The following is an 18951-nucleotide window of genomic DNA, read 5'->3' as shown; positions in this document are numbered from 1 at the left end:
AAGTAAGTTGCCATGTGATGAGACAGAAGGTCCTCTTATGGATTGGTAACTGGTTAAAAGATAAAAAATAAAGGGTGGGTATAAATGGTCAGCTTTCAGAACGGAGAGAGGTAAATGGTGGTGTCACCTAATGGTCTGGTCTGGGACCAGTCGTATTCAACATATTCATAGATGATCTGGAAAAATGGATAAGAAGCGAGGTGGCAACGTTTGCGTATCATACAAGACTACTCAAAACAGTTAAGTCCCAAGCAGAGTGCAAAATAATCTCTCAAAACTAGGTGACTAGAACAAAATAGGAGATGAAATGTAATGTTGTTAAATGCAAAGTAATGCACATTAGACAACATAAACACAACAATACATATAAAATGGTAGGTCTAATTTAGCTGCTACTACTCAAAAAAAGAGATTTTGGAGTCTTTGTGGATATTTCTCTGAATAGCCTGTCATTTTTTGTTTTTGATTGCCACTGCACGTTGGGCGGATAATTTCAGAGAAATATCCACCCAACGTGCAGTGGCAATCAAAAACAAAAAACACAACAAACAGAATGTTAGGAATCATTAAGAAAGGGATAGATAAGAAGACAGAAAATATCATATTGCCTCTATTTAAGTCCATGATATGCCCACATCTTGAAAACTGTATTGTGGTGAGGCAACTGTCTCACATGGGTAGGGAAGAGTTAAAGCAGGCTGGAGGGAGCCTGTGCACAGCCTCAGCTACTCAGGAAAGGGCTTAGAGGAGCCAATCAGGGGTTAGTTTGCTAGGGCAGTCCTGTATATAAAGAGCTGCCCAGCAGAGAGAGGTAGTTAGGCCCTGACCAGGGAAGGTGCAGGACCTGGTTCCCAGAGAAACACCTTTAGGAGAGCAGTGCTGGGCAGTCTCGGGTGGGAGAGGTTAGAGAGGGAGGCTCCAGCCGGATACCTTCCAGGCTGCTGGCCTTGCTGCAAGGGCCAAGAAGGTGCTAAAGGGTCATGTGAAACAGGAGACAGTGAAGAGAGAATGAAGAAGGGCAGGAAAAGGCTTCCTAGGTTGGGACCCAAAGTAGTGGGTGGGCCTGGGGCCCTCCTTCTTCCCTTGCACAACACTTTGCCACCAAGGTGTGGCCAGTACAGGGTGTGGTTTGCCCCTGAGGTAAGGGACAGGTTGACCACAGTGGCAGGTGAAATGGAGAACTGTTGATATTCTCCTGAGCTGTGGGCATGGCCCATATAGACTGGCATGCCCCTGAGCTAGGCTTGGAGGCCACAGTGGCAGAAGAAACACAGGACTGCAAACAAACCCCCAGAAGGGAGGTGAGAGAACATTGGAGTGGGCACTGCCAGAGAGCAGTGTCCTGAAGAGGACTCTGTGGTCAGGGAGTGCCATGGGTCTGGAGTAGGAGTGTGGAGTGAGAATGGAAGAGACACCAGCCAGAAGGCAGTGCCCACTGATGAAAAAATGAATTCCCTGGAGCTATCAGCAGAAGGCATCACAGCGGTGAGTCCTGTTCTGTGACGTGCATGCAGATGGGGTTGCCCCATTTCAAAAAAGATTTCTTGGCATTGGAAAAGGTTCAGAAAAGGGCAACAAAAATTATTAGGGATATGGAATGGCTTCTGTATGAGGAGAGCTTAATAAAGACTAGGACTTTTCTTCTAGGAAAATAAAACACTAAAGTGGGCTTATAAAATCATGACTGGTGTGGAGAAAGTAGATAATAAAGTGCTATTTATTCCTTCTCATAACATAAGAACTAGGGTGGAGACTGATGCAAAGAATTCATTTAGTTTCTCTGCAATGGTTTGAGTGCTCTTGATTGTCCAGTGGGCCCACTGGTATTTTAGCAGGCTTTCTGATTCAGATGAACTCACAGATTTTTCTATTACAAAACTACATCAAATTAAATTAATAGGCAGCAGGTTTAAAATAAATAAAAGGAAGTATTCCTTCACAAAATGCACAGTCAACCTGTGGAACTCCTTGTCAGAGGATGTTGTGAAGACCAAGACTATGACAGGGTTAAAAAAAGAACTAGCTACATTCATGAAGTACCCAGGATGGGCAGGGACAGTGTCCCTAGCCTCTGTTTGCCAGAAGCTTGTAATGAATGATGATTACTTGTTCTGTTCATTCCCTTTGAGACACCTGGCACTGGCCACTGTCAGAAGACAAGATACTGGGCTAGGTGGGCCTTTGGTCTGTCCCAGTATAACTGTTATGATCAGAAGCTTCAGGGGGTAGCTGAGTTAGTCTGTTACAGAAAAAAAAAAAAAATAGTCTGGTAGCAGTTTATAGACTAACAAAACATGTAGATGGTATCATGAGCTTTTGTGGGCACAGTCCACTTCTTCAGATGACCAGAGTTATGAATTTAGGATGTGCAGACCCAAAATTAATAGGAGAGGGGAAAGGGAGGGGGAGGTGGGAAAAGGGAAGGAGGGTGGGAGACAGGGAGCTAGAGGGAATCAGTAAGTATCTGAAGATTGTGTAGTTAAAATGAAGCAGATAAGAATCAAAGTCAATTGATATATTGGACAAACTGGACAGTCTCTGCGAGAGAGAATCAATGGACACAAATCAGATATACATAAAGGAAACATACAGAAATCTATTGGGGAACTCTTCAATCTTCCGAATCACTGTTTAAAAGATCTTCAAGTAGCTGTCTTGTCACAAACCAGTTGTACTAGGCAGATCCATAGAGAAGCATTGGAATTAGAGTTCATCCGCAAATTCAATTCAGATGCTAATGGACTCAATCCTGATGTAAGTTGGTTGGGGACACTACCAACTTAACAGCTGTTGAAGGTGCAAAAAGCTCTTTATGTAGACTCCTAAGTCAGGAAGGATACTATCAATTGACTTTGATTCTTATCTGCTTCATTTTAACTACCCAGTCTTCAGATACCTAAAACAAAAAACAGGACTACGTAGCACTTTAAAGACTAACAAGATGGTTTATTAGATGATGAGCTTTCGTGGGCCAGACCCACTTCCTCAGATCAAATAGTTGATCTGATCTATTTGATCTGAGGAAGTGGGTCTGGCCCACGAAAGCTCATAATCTAATAAACCATCTTGTTAGTCTTTAAAGTGCTACATAGTCCTGTATTTTGTTTCAGCTACACCAGACTAACACGGCTACATTTCTATCACTATTCAGATACCTACTGATTCCCTCTAGCTCCCAGCCACCTTTCCTTTTTTCCCTCTCCCCTCCCCCTCTCCTATCTTACTTATTTTGGGTCTGCCCATCCTAAACTCATAACTCCAGTCATCTGAAGAAGTGGGCTGTGCCCACGAAAGCCCATTAGAGCAAGCAATTAGAGCAAGAGATTGCAACACATTAACCAAACGTTTTGCAACTATGTTGCACCAACTGTAGTGCATCCACCTGAAGTGAGGAAGGCTACTAATTTTCATACAAAATACTGCCCTACAATTGGCCAGAACGTGAACGGGGAGGTTATTGGTGGCCTAATCCCTATTTCTTCTTCCCATTGCCCTCAGTGACATACTTTGCTATGCTTGCTGAGCTCCATTAAGTGTTGCCCTGTGGAAAATCAAAGTATAGTCAAAATAACAGTGTTGGATACAGTTTAAAAAAAAAGTTTGGAAAAAGATAGAGATCAAATGAACTCACATGTCAGCCAGAAGATACACCTGGGTTTCAGTTTTCTTTTTACTAGGGAGAAAATATAGCAAACTCAGCATGTTTAAGTAGGCATGTAGGGTGGTTTAAGTTGGACATCAGGAAAAACTTCCTGCCTGTCAGGGTGGCTAAACACTGGAATAAATTGCCTAGGGGGTTGTGGAATCCCTATCACTGGAAATATTTAAGAGCAGGTTAGACAGACACCTGTCAGGGATGATCTAGAACAGTGTTTGGTCCTGCTGTGAGGGCAGGGAACTAGACTCGATGAATTCTTGAGGTCCTTTCCAGTTCTAGTGTTCTCTTTAGCATGTGGCTCGTAGGATGAGACTGATCCTCCCACGTTATCTTCTGCATTGCCATGAGATTTGGTGCTAGTACCTTCCTTTCCAAAAACCCCTCCAAAAATAAGAGGAGGCCAATATTTCCGGCATTATACAAAGTAATCCAGCTTTGAAAACTGGACTAACTCAGGGAATGTGTTTGTGCTTCTGGGTGCTCAAGCTAACACTTTGGCACCTAACACTTATGTTTTAAGGATTTTTTTTCCATGATTAGGAATCTTCATGGTCATGGAGGCCCATGCTAGCATATCCTAATGCAGGATTAGGGTTTTATGCGCCCAAATTTGAAAATTGGGCCTTTTTCCTATTAAGAACATGTTACTATGTTGCATGCTACATGGCATTGGTTCAGTGTGTACTTTACTGAAGATGAGTTTATGTGCTCAGCATTGCTCCCATTGAAATCGATAAAACTACCAGGAATTTTGGTGGGAACACAATCAAGATATTTATATGTATTATATATATTGACCTATTTCTATAATCTCCCATCAGGAAAAAATACAATATATATTGTCTGAAGTCCCCCAAAACATCAGGAAAATCAAAATGGAATATTTTAGGTAAGGGGCTCATTAGAATTCATTAAAGGAAAGTAACACATTCATGGATTTCCACAAGTAATAAGATTTCCATGAAAATTTCTTGTAACAGTTAAATAATTAAAAGCATTTGCTGCTAATGTTTAGGAAATTAAGGAAAGGATATGCTATTCTGCTCTTGTTGAACTCTTATTTTGAGGTAAATGCTTATACCAAGACATTTCCATACCAAAGCACCCATAAAGTCTCTCAATTTTGCATGTAAAGAGGATTTTTTTAATGCAAAAATGGGATTCTTGGTGCAATATGTGCACATCTCTTTACAGGCACAACCATTGTTTGGCTTTGAAAATTTGGCCTCTTATGTGTAAAAGATCAGTTTTCAAATAAGTTAGGCATAGGAATATATATATGTGACTAGTGTGTATGTGAAATTGCCCCAGGTGAATAAGTGCCGGACAAATTATCACAATTAAGTATTTGTTTTTGTGGGTACCATTTTGTTTGGGCATCTACAATAAAAGCCTGCACCAATAAGACAAGTTGTAAATACAGGCCCAAGTTATCTGCAAAATTGCCTTTGTTCCTCCATGTTCCTTAAAAGGCAATAGAAATTCTTGTAAATATATAAAATGTATGTAAAGCACTTTCAACTCTAATTTTCCAGATGATAACTCTTTGGTAGGGACATGCTCACATGCTGTGTGGTTTACCAGTCTTCAGGTCTGTTCACATACCTGCCAGAATGACATTCAGGCTTGATGGGAATATTACTCAAGTCAGTGATCTTCAGAAAATCCTCACTAAAGTAATGAAGCTGAAGGATGCAGGCCAGGAGAAATGTGGAAGGAAGCAAAATCTTAGCAAACAGGTCTACTGTTTCATACTGTTCAAGACCCAGATCGTTTAACCTGTCAGGTAAAAAGGAAAGAGTCTTTCACAGGTCTTATAAACTAAGGGACGCATTTCTAATAAGGGACACTGAAAAGGGTTACTTTAGAATATAGTGAGGTAGGTAGTCATATGGAGCTAATGTGGTGTTCTTTACTGTAGAGAATAGATGAGTTCAGTTTTAATGAGCATCACGGGGATTCTTCATTGAGGCTTTTTGCATGCAGAGAGACCGTATCGTTCTCTCTAGATCTCAAGATTCAAGATGACTCATGGAGCCTTGTGCTATCAGTCATGGTCTCCCTAAGTTGTGTCCTGGACTCTGAAGACATCGCAAGGGCTACTGTCTACACTTCATCTCCAGAGATTCACCCCTTTATTTTCAGTGTTACCTTAAGTTCACATAAAGAACCCTGTTGTCTTTTTCAAGCACAGAATGTAATTCCCTAAATTTCCTTCCTACTCTCTCTGTCTCTCTAACCTCTGGATTCAGGAATGATCCAAGACCTACTTTTATGGGGGGAATAAACTTCACCGATCCTTTGAAAAGCCACCACTACATGGCTACAATTACTATAAAAACCCTCAAACTGTCTAACTCAACAAAGTACAGAGTCTTTCCAGAAAGGCTGGCTACAATATTTTCAATCGAACATCAGTGACAGTTCCCAAAAGACATGCAAGCAATCCTTGGGTTTGTGTTACAGCAATTCACCTGTTGTAGTTTGTTTGGGTTATATACTACATCCCTGTTGCCTTAGCCACAGCATTGAAAATACAGAAACCACTGAGAGCTTGTGTACATGCCCACAAGGTGAATAGGATAGTGCATCCTCGCTGCACTATTAATCTCATAATAATGCTGTGAAATGATTGGGCTTTATCAAAAGAAATGCTGAGGTATCATAGTTCACACTGACGTCAGGGAAGGCACTCAGCACCTTGTAGGACTGCACTCATACTAGGCCTTTTATCCAAGCCCCTCAGTGTGCCCACAATCCTTAAGTAATAGTCCCGAGCCCAGACTTACTAACCTTCCAGGTACATGCTTAGTAACCTTCACAAGCATTTAGGCCAGGGGTGGGCAATAACTTTTAATAGGGGGCCACTCCAAGATTTGGGTAGGTGGTCAAGGGCCACGCTTCTATGGAAGGCAAGTGGGGTCTGGGACACCAGGTGGGGTGTAGAAGGAAGCTTGGGATAGAGGACTAGGGTGCAGGAGAGGGTGTGGGGTCTAAGAGGGAGTTTGGGTGAAGGAGGGAATTATGATCTGGGATAGGGGCTTGGGGTACAGGGTATGGGTTCAGGAGAAGAGTCTGGTCTGGGGGAGGGATGTAGGAGGGAGAACAGGGTCTGGAAGGGAGTTGTGACTTGGAGGAGGTGGGGAGAGGAAGTACAGAGGGTTTGGGTGGTGACCTGGGGCAGGAGAGGGTGGTAGCCTGGGGTAGGAAGTTACAAAGAGAGAGCTAGTGGGGTGCCAGAGGCATTCTGTGGCTGGGAGGCGCTTAAGTAGGTGGCTCCCAGCCAGCAGTCCTGCAGGAACCTGAGATAGGCCTACATACAGGCAGGGAGCATGACTGCTCCATGTGGCTCTGCTCCAGCACATGGAAGAGGGGAAGGAGGAAGCTTCCTTCACTGCCCCAGCCTTCAGCAAAATTGCTCAGCTCCTACTAGCCGGAAACTGGCCAATGGAAGGTGAGGGATTTTGTTAAGGGGCAGGGACAGTGTGCGAAGTCTCTCCTTCCCTCACCAGTGTCCAGAGCAATTAGCAGCCAGCTGTCTAAAGCGGCTGCAGCTGCTGTGTAGTAAGGAACCTAGTGAAGTGGCCGAACGCTGGATCCAGCGGTGTGGTGGGCTGGATTCAGCCCGCTAGCCACCTCTTGCCCACCCGTAATTTAGGCCCTGATCCAAAGCCTGCTGAACTCAGAGTGTCTTACCAAAGGCTTTGGAATCAGGCTGTTGGGAGGGGGGATGGAATGGGATGTGAGAGAGGGAGGTTGTAATTGAATTATGCTATAAAGGAGTGATGGGGTGAGAATTATGATTAAATGGGTGATTATTATAACAGTGCGAATGAGCCCTTTAAAAACAGGCCTGCTGGGCAGCAGAGCATGATGGGAAAGAGAACCTGGTTTATAAACCTTTTTGTCCCTCATCCCAGAGAGGTTTTGAGAAGAGTGGTAGCTCCTGGTGGATTTCTTCAGGACAGGCCTAGGAAATGAGCAAAGGTATCTGAGAAACAGGGATAGGGGCTGGGTAAAGAAAAAAATCTCCTTTGCCCAAGATTATCTGGGTCTTTATTTAGAGTTTCCTTTTCCTGGGTGAAGTGACCAGGGTTGTGTCTTCCTACTGTAGGGGAGGAAGGGAGAAAGGAAAAGAAGGAATCCCCCCCATTCCTCATTTCAGCTGAGGGAGCCTGTGATCAAGCAATGAGGGATTCACTCGGGGGCTATGTATTTTGAACCCTCTTCCCTTGTACATCAGCCTCTAGAAAGGAAGTGCCTGGGTGGAGGAACCCAATGAGGAGGCAGTATATATAATGAACTCTTGCAGCCCGGCTGACCAATTGTTTTCTTGGGACATTGGATATCCTGCAAGGATTGGCCTTTTAAGTTTGGCTAAAGGGCTAAAATGTCCACACCTTTTTCAGATCCTCAGTGCCAGATTCTCAATGGCAAAGTTCCATGGATGTCAAAGCATTAGTTAGGATACTGCACTATTCAGGGTGAGTGAGCATCTCACAGGCTGGTCTGTAATCTTTGTCCTGTCTATTAAATTGTAAGGTCATTGAGGTTATGTCTACACTGCCTCTCCCTTGTGGAAAAACATATGCAAGTGAGGTGAAGTGTGCAATATTGCCGCGCCTCATTTGCATAATTAATGAGGCTCCATTTTTGCACAAAAGGCTTTTGCGCAAAAAGGAGCCAGCTACACAGCTCCTTTTTGCACAAAACCCCCCTCTTGTGCAAGAGTCGTTCTTCTGGAAAAAAATTAGGAAGAACGGCTTTTAAGCAAGAGGGGGCTTTCACGCAAAAAGGAGCTGTGTAGGCAAAAGCCTCTTGCACAAAAACAGAGCCTCATTAAATATGCAAATGAGGCATGGCAATATTCCACGCTTAGCCTCATTTGCGTATGTTTTTCCGCAAGGGAGGGGCAGTGTAGACATAGCCTGAGACAGGGACTGTGCTTGCTATGTGTGTACACTACCTAGCACAGTAAATCCTAACCTAGGTTTGATGCCTCAAAGTGCTGCCATAATGCACATAAATAATCAATTCTTAGATAAAACAAATGAAATAGTATTTCCAGGAGGATTTTTTTTTTCATTTAAAAAAATATATAATTAGAGACCTTACCCTTCCTCTGAGAGTCCCAAGTTCCGGATCAAGAACCCAGAAATGGTTTTAAACTGGTAGGCATACACAGCAATGAGGACCACCATTGAATAGGAGACAACAGTGTGCCAAAAATACTTCAGAATTAGTCTCCACCATTCATAGTGAACCTGAAACCAAATGCATCTCAGGTTAGATCCACTGACAGCATGTACGTCAAATACCCCCTACTGTACACAATGCCAAACACAGCGCTATTGATGAGTTTGGAACTTGTGTGTGTGTGTGTGAGAGAAAGAGAGAGAGAGAGCACAAATCTTTCTTTCTCTAAATTCATTCTAATTGCTGTTCTCACCTGAATGGTTTCCCAACAAAATGAGCACCTTAGATACTTCATTCTACTTGAGACAGCCACTTCCATTCAAATTGAATGGTAGCTATATCACATGAGAAGTTTCCTAGACTAAGCATAAAGTATACAATATTAGAACTGGAAGGAACCTTGATAAGTCAAGTCCAGTCCCCTCCCCTTGTGGCAGGATGAAGCATCTAAATTAAATTAATGGAGATTGCCTATCTTCTAGAACTGGAAGGAACCTTGAAGGTCATTGAGACCAGTTCCCTGCCTTCACAGCAAGACTAAGTACCATCCCTGACAAATTTTTGCCTTAAATGGCCTCTATCTATCCCACCACATGAGCTAGCTCATCCCTGATAGATATATGTCTAACTTGCTCTGAAATAGCCCCAGAGATGGAGAGTCCACAACCTCCCTAAGCAATTTATTCCAGTGTTTAACCACCCTGACAATTAGGAAGTTTTTCCTAATGTCCAACTTAAACCTCCCTTGCTGCAGCTCAAGCCCATTGTTTCTTGTCCTATCATCAGGAGCCAAATAGAACAATTTTCCCCCGTCTTTCCTGTGACACCCTTTTAGATACTTGAAAACCACTATCATGTCCTCTCTGTCTTCTCTTTTCCAAACTAAACAAGCCCAATTCCTTCAGCCTTGTCCCATAGCTCATGTTTTCTAGACCTTTAATCACTTTTGTTGCTCTTCTCTGGACCCTCTCCAATTTCTCCACATCTTTCTTCAAATGTGGTGCCCAGAACTGGACACAATACAGTAATTCCTCATTTAACACGGTAGGTACATTTCAGAAAATGATCGTGCTAAGTGAAAACGTGTTATGCGAGGTCAATTTTCCCATTGAAAAGAATGGAAAAGGTGGGGGTTGTGTTTCAAGTGCACGTGCGCTCGTAGCTCCACCCTGCACTTGTTAGCAGCTGGGACCGGGACATAAGGTTGGGGGAGAAAGGGAACTGGGTTATAGCAGGGAGGGAAGGTGTGTGGCTTTGGAGAAGGGAAGGGAAGACAGGGGAGGGGGCTTGCAGGCAACGGCTGGGTTTCTCCAGGTGGCCAGTCACTGGCAGCTGCGTGGGACTTCCCCTGCCTCCTTGCAAAGCAGCAGAGGTTTGCCACTCGCTGCGCCATTCCCCGGTGACCCCCTCTGGCTGGATGCCTCGCTCCCTCGCCTCCGCCCCCCACTTGCAGCCAGCGGCTGGGTTTCCCCGACTGGGTTTCCCCAGCTGGCTGGTAGCCGGCAGCTGCGTGGGGCTTCCCCCTCTGGAGGTTCGTTGCTCACCGCGCCATTCCCCGGCAACCCCCTCTGGGGATGCTTCATTCCCTCTCCTCCGCCCCCTGTTTACAGCCGACGGCTGGGTTTCCCCAGCTGGCCAGTCGCCTGCAGCTGCGCGGGGCTTCCCCTGCCCCCTGCAAAGAGCAGAAGTTCGCCATTTGCAGTGCCATTCCCCAGCGACCCCTCCTTGCTGGACGTGAGGCATCCAGCCAGAAGGGGTCACTGGGGAACGGCACGGTGAGCGGCGAACCTCTGCCACTTTGCAGGGAGGCAGGGGAAGCCCCACACAGCTGCCAGTGACCCCTAGCTGGTAGGGGAAATCGTGTTATTGCAGATACGGATCATGTTGTTCGAAAAATGTTCCCTTAAAAAAAAATCTGTAGCTGGTGCAAATTGTCATTGCTGCAGTGAAATCAGTGACGTTTTGGCAATTTGCCCCAGCTGTGAATCTGCCCAGTAGGAAACAACATGAAGAGTGTGAACAGTCTAAATTGCTTACCTGATATAAAGTGACACAGAACAGAAAAAGCACAATGTACAGAATTTTGTAGACCACTACTTTGCCATTGAAACTGACAATGAAAAACATGGCAGCGCAGAAATAGATCCAATATTTCACCAGCATTCCTTTTATCAGAGAGCCAAAGATTTCCACCAGAGGACTGTGTGCAACTTCCTTTTCTGTAATAAAAACAATGCAGATTGGTCAGGTGTGATACTAGGATGTGCACGGTAATTGTAACACTCTAATTTTATTATTATTCAAAATTCCTAGGCTTTCAAAAATCTATCCTAATGTGTTTAATGTCCCATGTTAAACTATGTCACAGACATAGATTGCAACTATGTCATATACTTAGATTTTAGGGGCAGGGACAGTCTTTTTGTTCTGTGTTTGCGCTAGGGGCTGTACAATGGGATCCTGGCCCATGACACGGACTCTTAAATGCAAAAGTAAGACAAATAAATAATATAGGAATAAATTGCTAATATAGTAATGAGATAGCAATAGCTTACTGGCCGTAAGCTTTCCTGTTAAATGGCCTAATACATTGTGGGATTGGGTATCCTGTATAATGGCAATTTATAGGTGCCATGGTGATGGAGAATTGGAATCACAAGAGATAGATGGAGTATTAGGTAGTCTGATGTATCAGTGTTACTTTTTCTTACCATTCTCATCCACTGTCACTTCAGTGAGAGTTTCTTGCTTCTCCTCCATATGTCTTTTGATCATATGCTGCCTTAGCAATAGCCAGAATGTGAATGCATAAAAGATCTGCAATTAAGCCACAAATGTGGTTTACTTTTTTATGGAAAGAACCCACATAAAAAGGCAAATAACTCCTCTCCCTGGGAATATAGATTTGTAATTCTCTGTCCAAATGAGGTGGAAAAATAATAGCATATTATATAAAAAAAACTGGTCAAGGGCTTAGATTTTATATATGTTTAAAATTTAAATTATACATAAGGTGCAGAGTTTAGGTTGCAAGGTTTTAGGAACCACAACTTTTATTAGATGTTTGTATAGCACCTAGCACAGAGGGGCTGACCCCAGGCACTACTTCAGTACAAACTGAGAATAATCATTTGCAAACAAACCATTTTAGTGAAAGTGCTGGTTTATTTATTGTCAACTTAATAATTTTGGCTTAGGCAGAAGGCAAAATGTGTCTAGTGTGACTGCAAATAGTCCCTTTGGATTCCCTTATTCCTAGCGCAAGCAGGAATACCGGCCACTAGCGGAGGTGCCCTCTCAGTTCAATTTAGCGAGTCTAGTTAAGACTTGCTAAATCAAACTCCAGAAGATCAATCACAGAAACATCAATCTTCCATTTTGTGAAGATGTAGCCTGGGAGATTCTAGACCCGGATCTGAATTTTGCAGCTGGCCTCAATCCATATAGTGCACTGAGCCCAAACCCTGAATCTGAACATCCTGAACCTTTCAGCAACTTCAGATATACATCTGGTTCTAAATTTTGTGACTCAGGCCCATCTCTTGGTAACCTGAGCTGAATCAAAAGGTTCCTGGAAGTCTAAGCAAATTAAGCCTCCTTCATCATGCCTCTCTGCTCTTGTTGCCATTCTTTCAAAGAAATGAATTGGGTGTGATAAGTACATGATGACCAAACTACATAAATCTGTTGTGTCTCTTTCTACCCAGGCTGAGAGTCTCTCTCATTTGGTCTCTGATCATGCCCTCTAATTTTTTTCCCAAAATAGGAGGTATAATTTACAAATCTATATTTTCTTGATTCTTTCCTTTATTTTTGCAATTAAATGAGAAAACACTAAATCTGTACCTTAGCACCAAGATGCACGCAAGGCAAAGAGTATGGTGCTAAATCAAAGTCAGTGAGCACGGATGTTGGAATTTCAGGAAACAGCTCTTCTTGTGAAATATTGAACCCTACGAAGAAATTGAGGATCACCAGGATAGTCCCATAGATGGCAAGGAATGGAGAGCTACACATGGCATAACGACGCCGGTCACGAACCATCCAAATGATACAAGACCAAATCAGCAGAACAAAAGTCAGCCAGCTGTTATGGGTGATGCTCCAAACCTGAAAACAGATACGTCTAAGTGAAAAATGCTGCTGTTTAAATCTTAATGAAGCCAAAATCAGCTGAAAAGAAAGAGTCATATTATCAGCTTCAGAGCTCTAATTACCAGGAGAGTGATGCCATGGAAATCAATCTCCCCAGGTTTGATTTAGCAGGCCTAGTAAGGACCCGCTAAATTAACTGCTGATCACACACCCATCAACTTCAGTATTACGTCAAGTTGTGAGGAATTAATGGGAAAGTTTTTTCTAATGACCTCTCGCAGCGGGGACACCGTGGAAATTCAATCTAAAATACATCAACTACAGCTACACTATTCACATAGCTAGAGATGTGTATCTTAGGTCAACTTTCTCCCCTAGTGCAGACCTGGCCTCAGTTTTTACCTTTACACTCCACTTCAGCACAGGTACCTGACTATGGCCAAGTGAATAGATTTTTGTTTCATTTCCATCTATCAAGCAGCTGACCAACCAACAGCCTGATTTACACCATCTAGGCTCTCTGTGCATAACACAGGTACATGCTCCCATCTGTGCAAAAGTGGTCACAAAACTATAGGCCAGTGTGAGATTAGCTGATAATTTAGAACCAAGTGCACTACCCATTGCAAAATCTGGATAGGATTTCTTATCACTAGATATGCTTTTTCTGTTAGTGTTCTTCATTGCAATGTCAAGGGGAGAATATTCTCAAAGGTTGCTCTAAAAGTGAACTCGCTCCTGCTTTACATTGATGAAAGAGATCAAAATCCAGTCATTGCTGTATTAGTCCTTACTAACATTTTACTCTGCAATGGGCACTGCTGATCTATTCACCAGTCCTGATTCTACGACACATTCCCTATATACAATATGTGCAGAATTTAGTTTGACTTCATGGCTGTTGTGCAGAATATGAAGCATGGCCGTAGAAGTTTCAGAGGGGTAGCTGTGTTAGTCTGTTTCGGCAAAAACGAGGAGTCCTGTATCACCTTAAAGACTAACATATATTTGGGCATAAGCGTTTGCGACTGGAGCATCTGACAAAGTGGGCTCCTGCCCATGAAAGCTTATGCCCAAATAAATGTGTTAGATTTTAACAAACCACAAGACTCCTCATTGTTCTTGCCCTAGAAGAAAGCAGTGAATACCTGATTCTTACAAGGCTTTGAGTCATAGAATCATAGAACCATAGAGCTGGAAGAGACCTCAGAAGGTCATCAAGTCCAGCCCCCTGCTCTAGGCAGGACCAATCCCAACTAAATCAACCTGGCCAGGGCTTTGTCAAGCCAAGACTTAAACACCTCTAGGGATGGAGACTCCACTACTTCCCTAGGTAACCCATTCCAGTACTTCACTACCCTCCTAGTGAAATAGTTTTTCCTAATATCCAACCTGGACCTCTCCCACCACAACTTGAGACCATTGCTCCTTGTTCTGCCATCTGTCACTACTGTGAACAGCCTCTCTCCATTCTCTTTGGAACCTCCCTTCAGGAAGTTGAAGGCTGCTATCAAATCCCCCCCACTCTTCGCTTCTACAGACTAAACAGACCCAACTCCCTCAGCCTCTCCTCATAAGTCATATGCTCCAGCCCCCTAATCATTTTGGTTGCCCTCCACTGGACCCTCTCCAATGCGTCCACATCCTTTTTGTAGTGGGGGGCCCAGAACTTATGCAGCCTAATATGCCATTAGCCTTCTTGGCTACAAGGGCACACTATGTCACCATACGATGTTTTCCTCCCCACACCAATTAACATATTCCATGTAACAACAAACTCTTTAGGAAGGCTCATGGAAACCAGAAAATGACACAAATATACAGACTCCCATTAACTCCATATCTTACCATCATGGCAATCAGTGCACTGACATAACTTTGATTCATAATGAACTGCCCCAGTACTGCCATACTGCTGGTCCCAGTCTCATCACCGTCTGTGTTTTCAGGGGAGGTGTTCTCTTCTGGAAGAAATGTAAAGTGTACAAATACAGGTGAAGATGATTGAAGAGTCTGTAGTACACAGCTAAACCCTTACATTGAGAATTGATGGAATTCTGTATCCTTCAGAAGTCTTGTCTTGGAGGGGGAGGTTGTTTTGTGACTGCACTTAAGGGAATTGTGTGCATACCCCCTTGAGCTTTGGAAGGAGTTGACCATACCTCATAGATCCCATATAGAAAATATATCCCCTAAATAATCAATGTTAAATAGCTGGAGAGAAATTCTTGCTTTACATGTGCAAATATAACTCCCTGTAATTCAGGCTCATTTACCTGCAGCTTTTGCCTTGCTGCAGGTACCATATAATGCACAAGACGTCTTGGCCTCACCTGCCAAGAATGCAGCATTCCACATTCAAAAATTAGCTTGTTTTCCAAGATGTCACCGACAGAACCAGCCATAGAAAGAGCCTGTGTAATGTCTATCGGAAAAATGTACAGAGGGACCCATGTGTACAACAGAATCCCGGGCCCCTGGGCAATATCTGGGGAGCCCTGGCTCTGAGCTCCCAGAAGGGCGGGGCCCCAGGCAGAAGGGGTGGGGCCAGAGCAGCCAGCCCTCAATACCACCCAAACTGCATCAAGTACCACCCAAACTGCATCCATTATGACTCGGGACTCCAACATAAATTTAAAGGGCCTGGGTCTCTAGCCACTACCACAGTAGCAAGAAGCCAGGAGCCTTGGGCCCTTTTGAATCACTGGGTCCCAGAATAGTTGTCCTCTATATCCCGCCCCCACCTGGTTGGCAGACCTGCATGTGTATGACAAATGCAAAACCAATTTTTTGTTTCTGTTGCCTGCTTTCCAAGATGTTAGATGCCTACTACACATTGTGGTTTGAGTGTCATGCTTAGTCATGCAAACATCCCTCTCAAATACACAGTACCTGATGCAGGAGCATGGTGTCCTTCACTGGTATCTGCAGACGCTTCACAGCTAGTGCTATGTTCACACTGTAAAAGGGGCATGTCCTGACAGGTTCCATTTGGAAAATAAGTCACCTAGAAAGGGAAATAGAATCTTGTCCCCTGCCTCACTTTTTGACAGACATTGTGCCGTGCCTTAGTCTAGGATACTGGTGTAACAGATCCGGAGCTGCGCAGTAACTGATGATTACTGTACATTGGCCTACCTATTGGGATTTTTATTGTATTGTTTTGGTACTAACTGGGGACTGGCAGGAGGAGAGCATGCAGGAAGGGAAAGCAAAGCTCAAGATAAGCCACTTCATAGCAAACATCTGAGGATGGGGAAAACCTGCAAACATAGGAGGTTGAAAGTGGGAGGCCGTTTGGAAGAAACAAACTAAGATGAAGGCATGGGGGGGTATATGAAGAAAAAACACCTGCATAGATTACATCGGGGGATGGTAAGCTTTTAGGTAAGTGATACATGCGGACTGGATAGCATCCTTTGTTCCTACTGTTAAATAATACAGGGTTTTCTGAAAACTGTCTTAGCAGTGCTCACCACCATCTAGACTCCCAAAGGGAAGAACTCTAGGGACCCAAACTCAGTCAGAATTCATATAATGGTTTATGCTCAGTTGATACATAGGGTTCTGTATTCCAGGGTCCAGTCTAAGAGTGGAAGAATTATCATGCGGAGGCAGCGGTGAGAATGTGCGGAGAGTTGGGAAGTTGGTTTAGAACAAGTAGAAGTATGAGACAAGGAGATCCAATATCTCTGAGTATCTTCATCATGCACCTAGAGAGAGTGATAGACAAGATCAAGGAAGAGGTAGAAGGGATATTGGCACACGGGATTAGAATTAAAAACTTGAGGTTCGTGGATGATATACTTATTATCGAGGAAGATGAAGAGAAGCTAGCGAGAACAGTGCAGGTGCTAAATGAGGAGGGGAAGTGGAATGGACTGATTATGAATATTGATAAAACAAAGACTGGTAAGGAAATAGGAAGGAAGATCAGTGTAGATGGGATTGAACTAGAGCACATAGAGAAGCTCACATTTGAGGAGCAACATGACGTATGATCTAGACTGTAAGAAGGAAATAGTGACTAGAATGGTGAAAGCAAGAGTGAGTTTGAAGGTGATGGATAAGATCTGGAAAAGTAAAGCGATTAGCTTAGGAACGAAGCTGAACGTCTTGAAAACGTGTGCATTTAGCAGCATGTTGTAAGGATGTGAGACATGGGTGATAATGAAAGATTCGAAGAGAAGGATATTGGCGTTTGAGAGGAGTTGCTATAGAAAGATCCTGAGAATAGGATGGATGCAGAAGGTCACCAACGAGGAATTATATAGGAAGATACAGCCAAAAAAGAGCCTACTGCAGAAGGTTATGCAATGGAAGTTACAGCTACTCGGGCATATCTGCAGAACGAATGATGAGCAAAAAGTTAAGACTCTGGTATTCAGCATAATGGATGGTCTGAATAAGAGAGTCAGACTCCACAGAGAATGGGTAGATGATATAGTAGATTGGTGCGGAGCTCGTCTACAGAAATGAAGCCACTCCGCACTGGACAGGGAAGATGGAAGGAAATAGTGAGGGAGGGAGGCATCAGACACCAATCGGCATTGAGCCCATGGTGGTTGATGATGATGCAGAGGTGGGTAAAGGCACGAAGCCTGTTACCTGAGGGAGCATACTCAGAGACCAGAAAGGGGACAGAGATGCAGCTAGCCTTGTCAGTGTCACTGCTGGTTTCCAGAATGCACCAAGAAAACAACAAAGTGGAGTGATTCCAAGGAATGTGGAATCTTTGGGAGCTCTTAGGTACTCGGTAGTCTTTATAAATCCAGCCACATTTTTAGGTGCCTAATTCTAGATTTAAGGGCCTACCTTAAGACATTCACTTCTGAAAATGTTGGCCTTTCACACAAAACCCAAATGATGGTCCTATTCTGAACCGCTACTATCCCCTGTAAGAGTTGCAGGAACCTTCTTAAGAGAGCCATTACCATTTTCTTCTCATTCTTTGCCATCCAGAGCACGGAGTCCATCTCCAATTCACTCTGCTCTTCTGGTGGTGAGTGGATGTCCTCTTTGCATTCCTGGGAATTAAAGAATTGCAATACACAGATGTTGCACAACTGGACCCAACTATATACCATCCAGTGCAATAGTTACTGCACTTTTACTGGCCATCACCCGTATAATTATTCCATGTACAGTAAAACTCCGGTGGTCCGGCATCCAGTGGTCCGGTACGCCTGATGGTCCAGCACCAACTGCAACCCAGAAGTGCTCCAGCAGCTGCTTCAAGTTGTTAGAGTAATTGATTAACTGCGGCTGGATCCACAGCCAACACGCAGTTAATGTAACTTTCCTCTCTACTGCCGGGGGGGGGGGACCAGGGGAAGGTAGGGGTCGGTGGGAGAGGGAGAGGGGCAGCAGGAGGGGGTGAGGGTGTGCCAAAGCAGCCGCATTCAGGACGTTCTGGTCAGTTACAGTCACTCCGGCTGGATCCACAGCCGACACACAGTTAATGTAATTTTCCTCTCCACTGCCGGGAGGGGGGGAGGCAGGGGAAGGTAGGGGTCGGTGGGAGAGTCCTCTCCCTCTCCCTCCCCCTCTCCCACCAACCCCTACCTTCCCCTGCCCCCCTCCTCCCGGCAGTAAAGAGGAAAATTACATTAACTGCGTGTCGGCTGTGGATCCAGCCGGAGTGACTGTAACTGACCAGAACGTCCTGAATGCGGCTGCTTTGGCACACCCTCGCCCCCTCCTCCTCTCTCTCCCCCTCTCCCACCGACCCCTACCTTCCCCTGCCCCCCCTCCTCCCGGCAGTAGAGAGGAAAATTACATTAACTGCGTGTCGGCTGTGGATCCAGCCGGAGTGACTGTAACTGACCAGAACGTCCTGAATGCGGCTGCTTTGGCACACCCTCGCCCCCTCCTCCTCTCTCTCCCCCTCTCCCACCGACCCCTACCTTCCCCTGCCCCCCCTCCTCCCGGCAGTAGAGAGGAAAATTACATTAACTGCGTGTCGGCTGTGGATCCAGCCGGAGTGACTGTAACTGACCAGA

General features: G+C 44.4%; 1 protein-coding gene across 1 annotated transcript in view; it reads right to left on the bottom strand.

The window, feature by feature from the left end:
• Positions 1-18951, bottom strand: part of LOC102443503 (piezo-type mechanosensitive ion channel component 2-like) — an 85960-nt gene that overhangs the window by 59411 nt on the left and 7598 nt on the right. Inside the window, exons 7-14 of the mRNA XM_089769811.1 lie at positions 17884-17976; positions 14798-14962; positions 12701-12964; positions 11566-11671; positions 10892-11073; positions 8774-8922; positions 5264-5437; positions 931-950 (exon numbers count right to left, since the gene is read on the bottom strand). Of these exons, the coding sequence (XP_089625937.1) occupies positions 931-950; positions 5264-5437; positions 8774-8922; positions 10892-11073; positions 11566-11671; positions 12701-12964; positions 14798-14962; positions 17884-17976 (1153 nt within the window). The remainder of the gene's footprint in view (positions 1-930; positions 951-5263; positions 5438-8773; positions 8923-10891; positions 11074-11565; positions 11672-12700; positions 12965-14797; positions 14963-17883; positions 17977-18951) is intronic.

This window comes from Pelodiscus sinensis, chromosome 17, assembly GCF_052426305.1.
Source record: "Pelodiscus sinensis isolate ZL-2025 chromosome 17, ASM5242630v1, whole genome shotgun sequence".
Taxonomy (NCBI): Eukaryota; Metazoa; Chordata; order Testudines; family Trionychidae; genus Pelodiscus; species Pelodiscus sinensis.
Note: the sequence above shows the minus strand (reverse complement) of the source record. Positions and strands in the feature narration are given on the sequence as shown.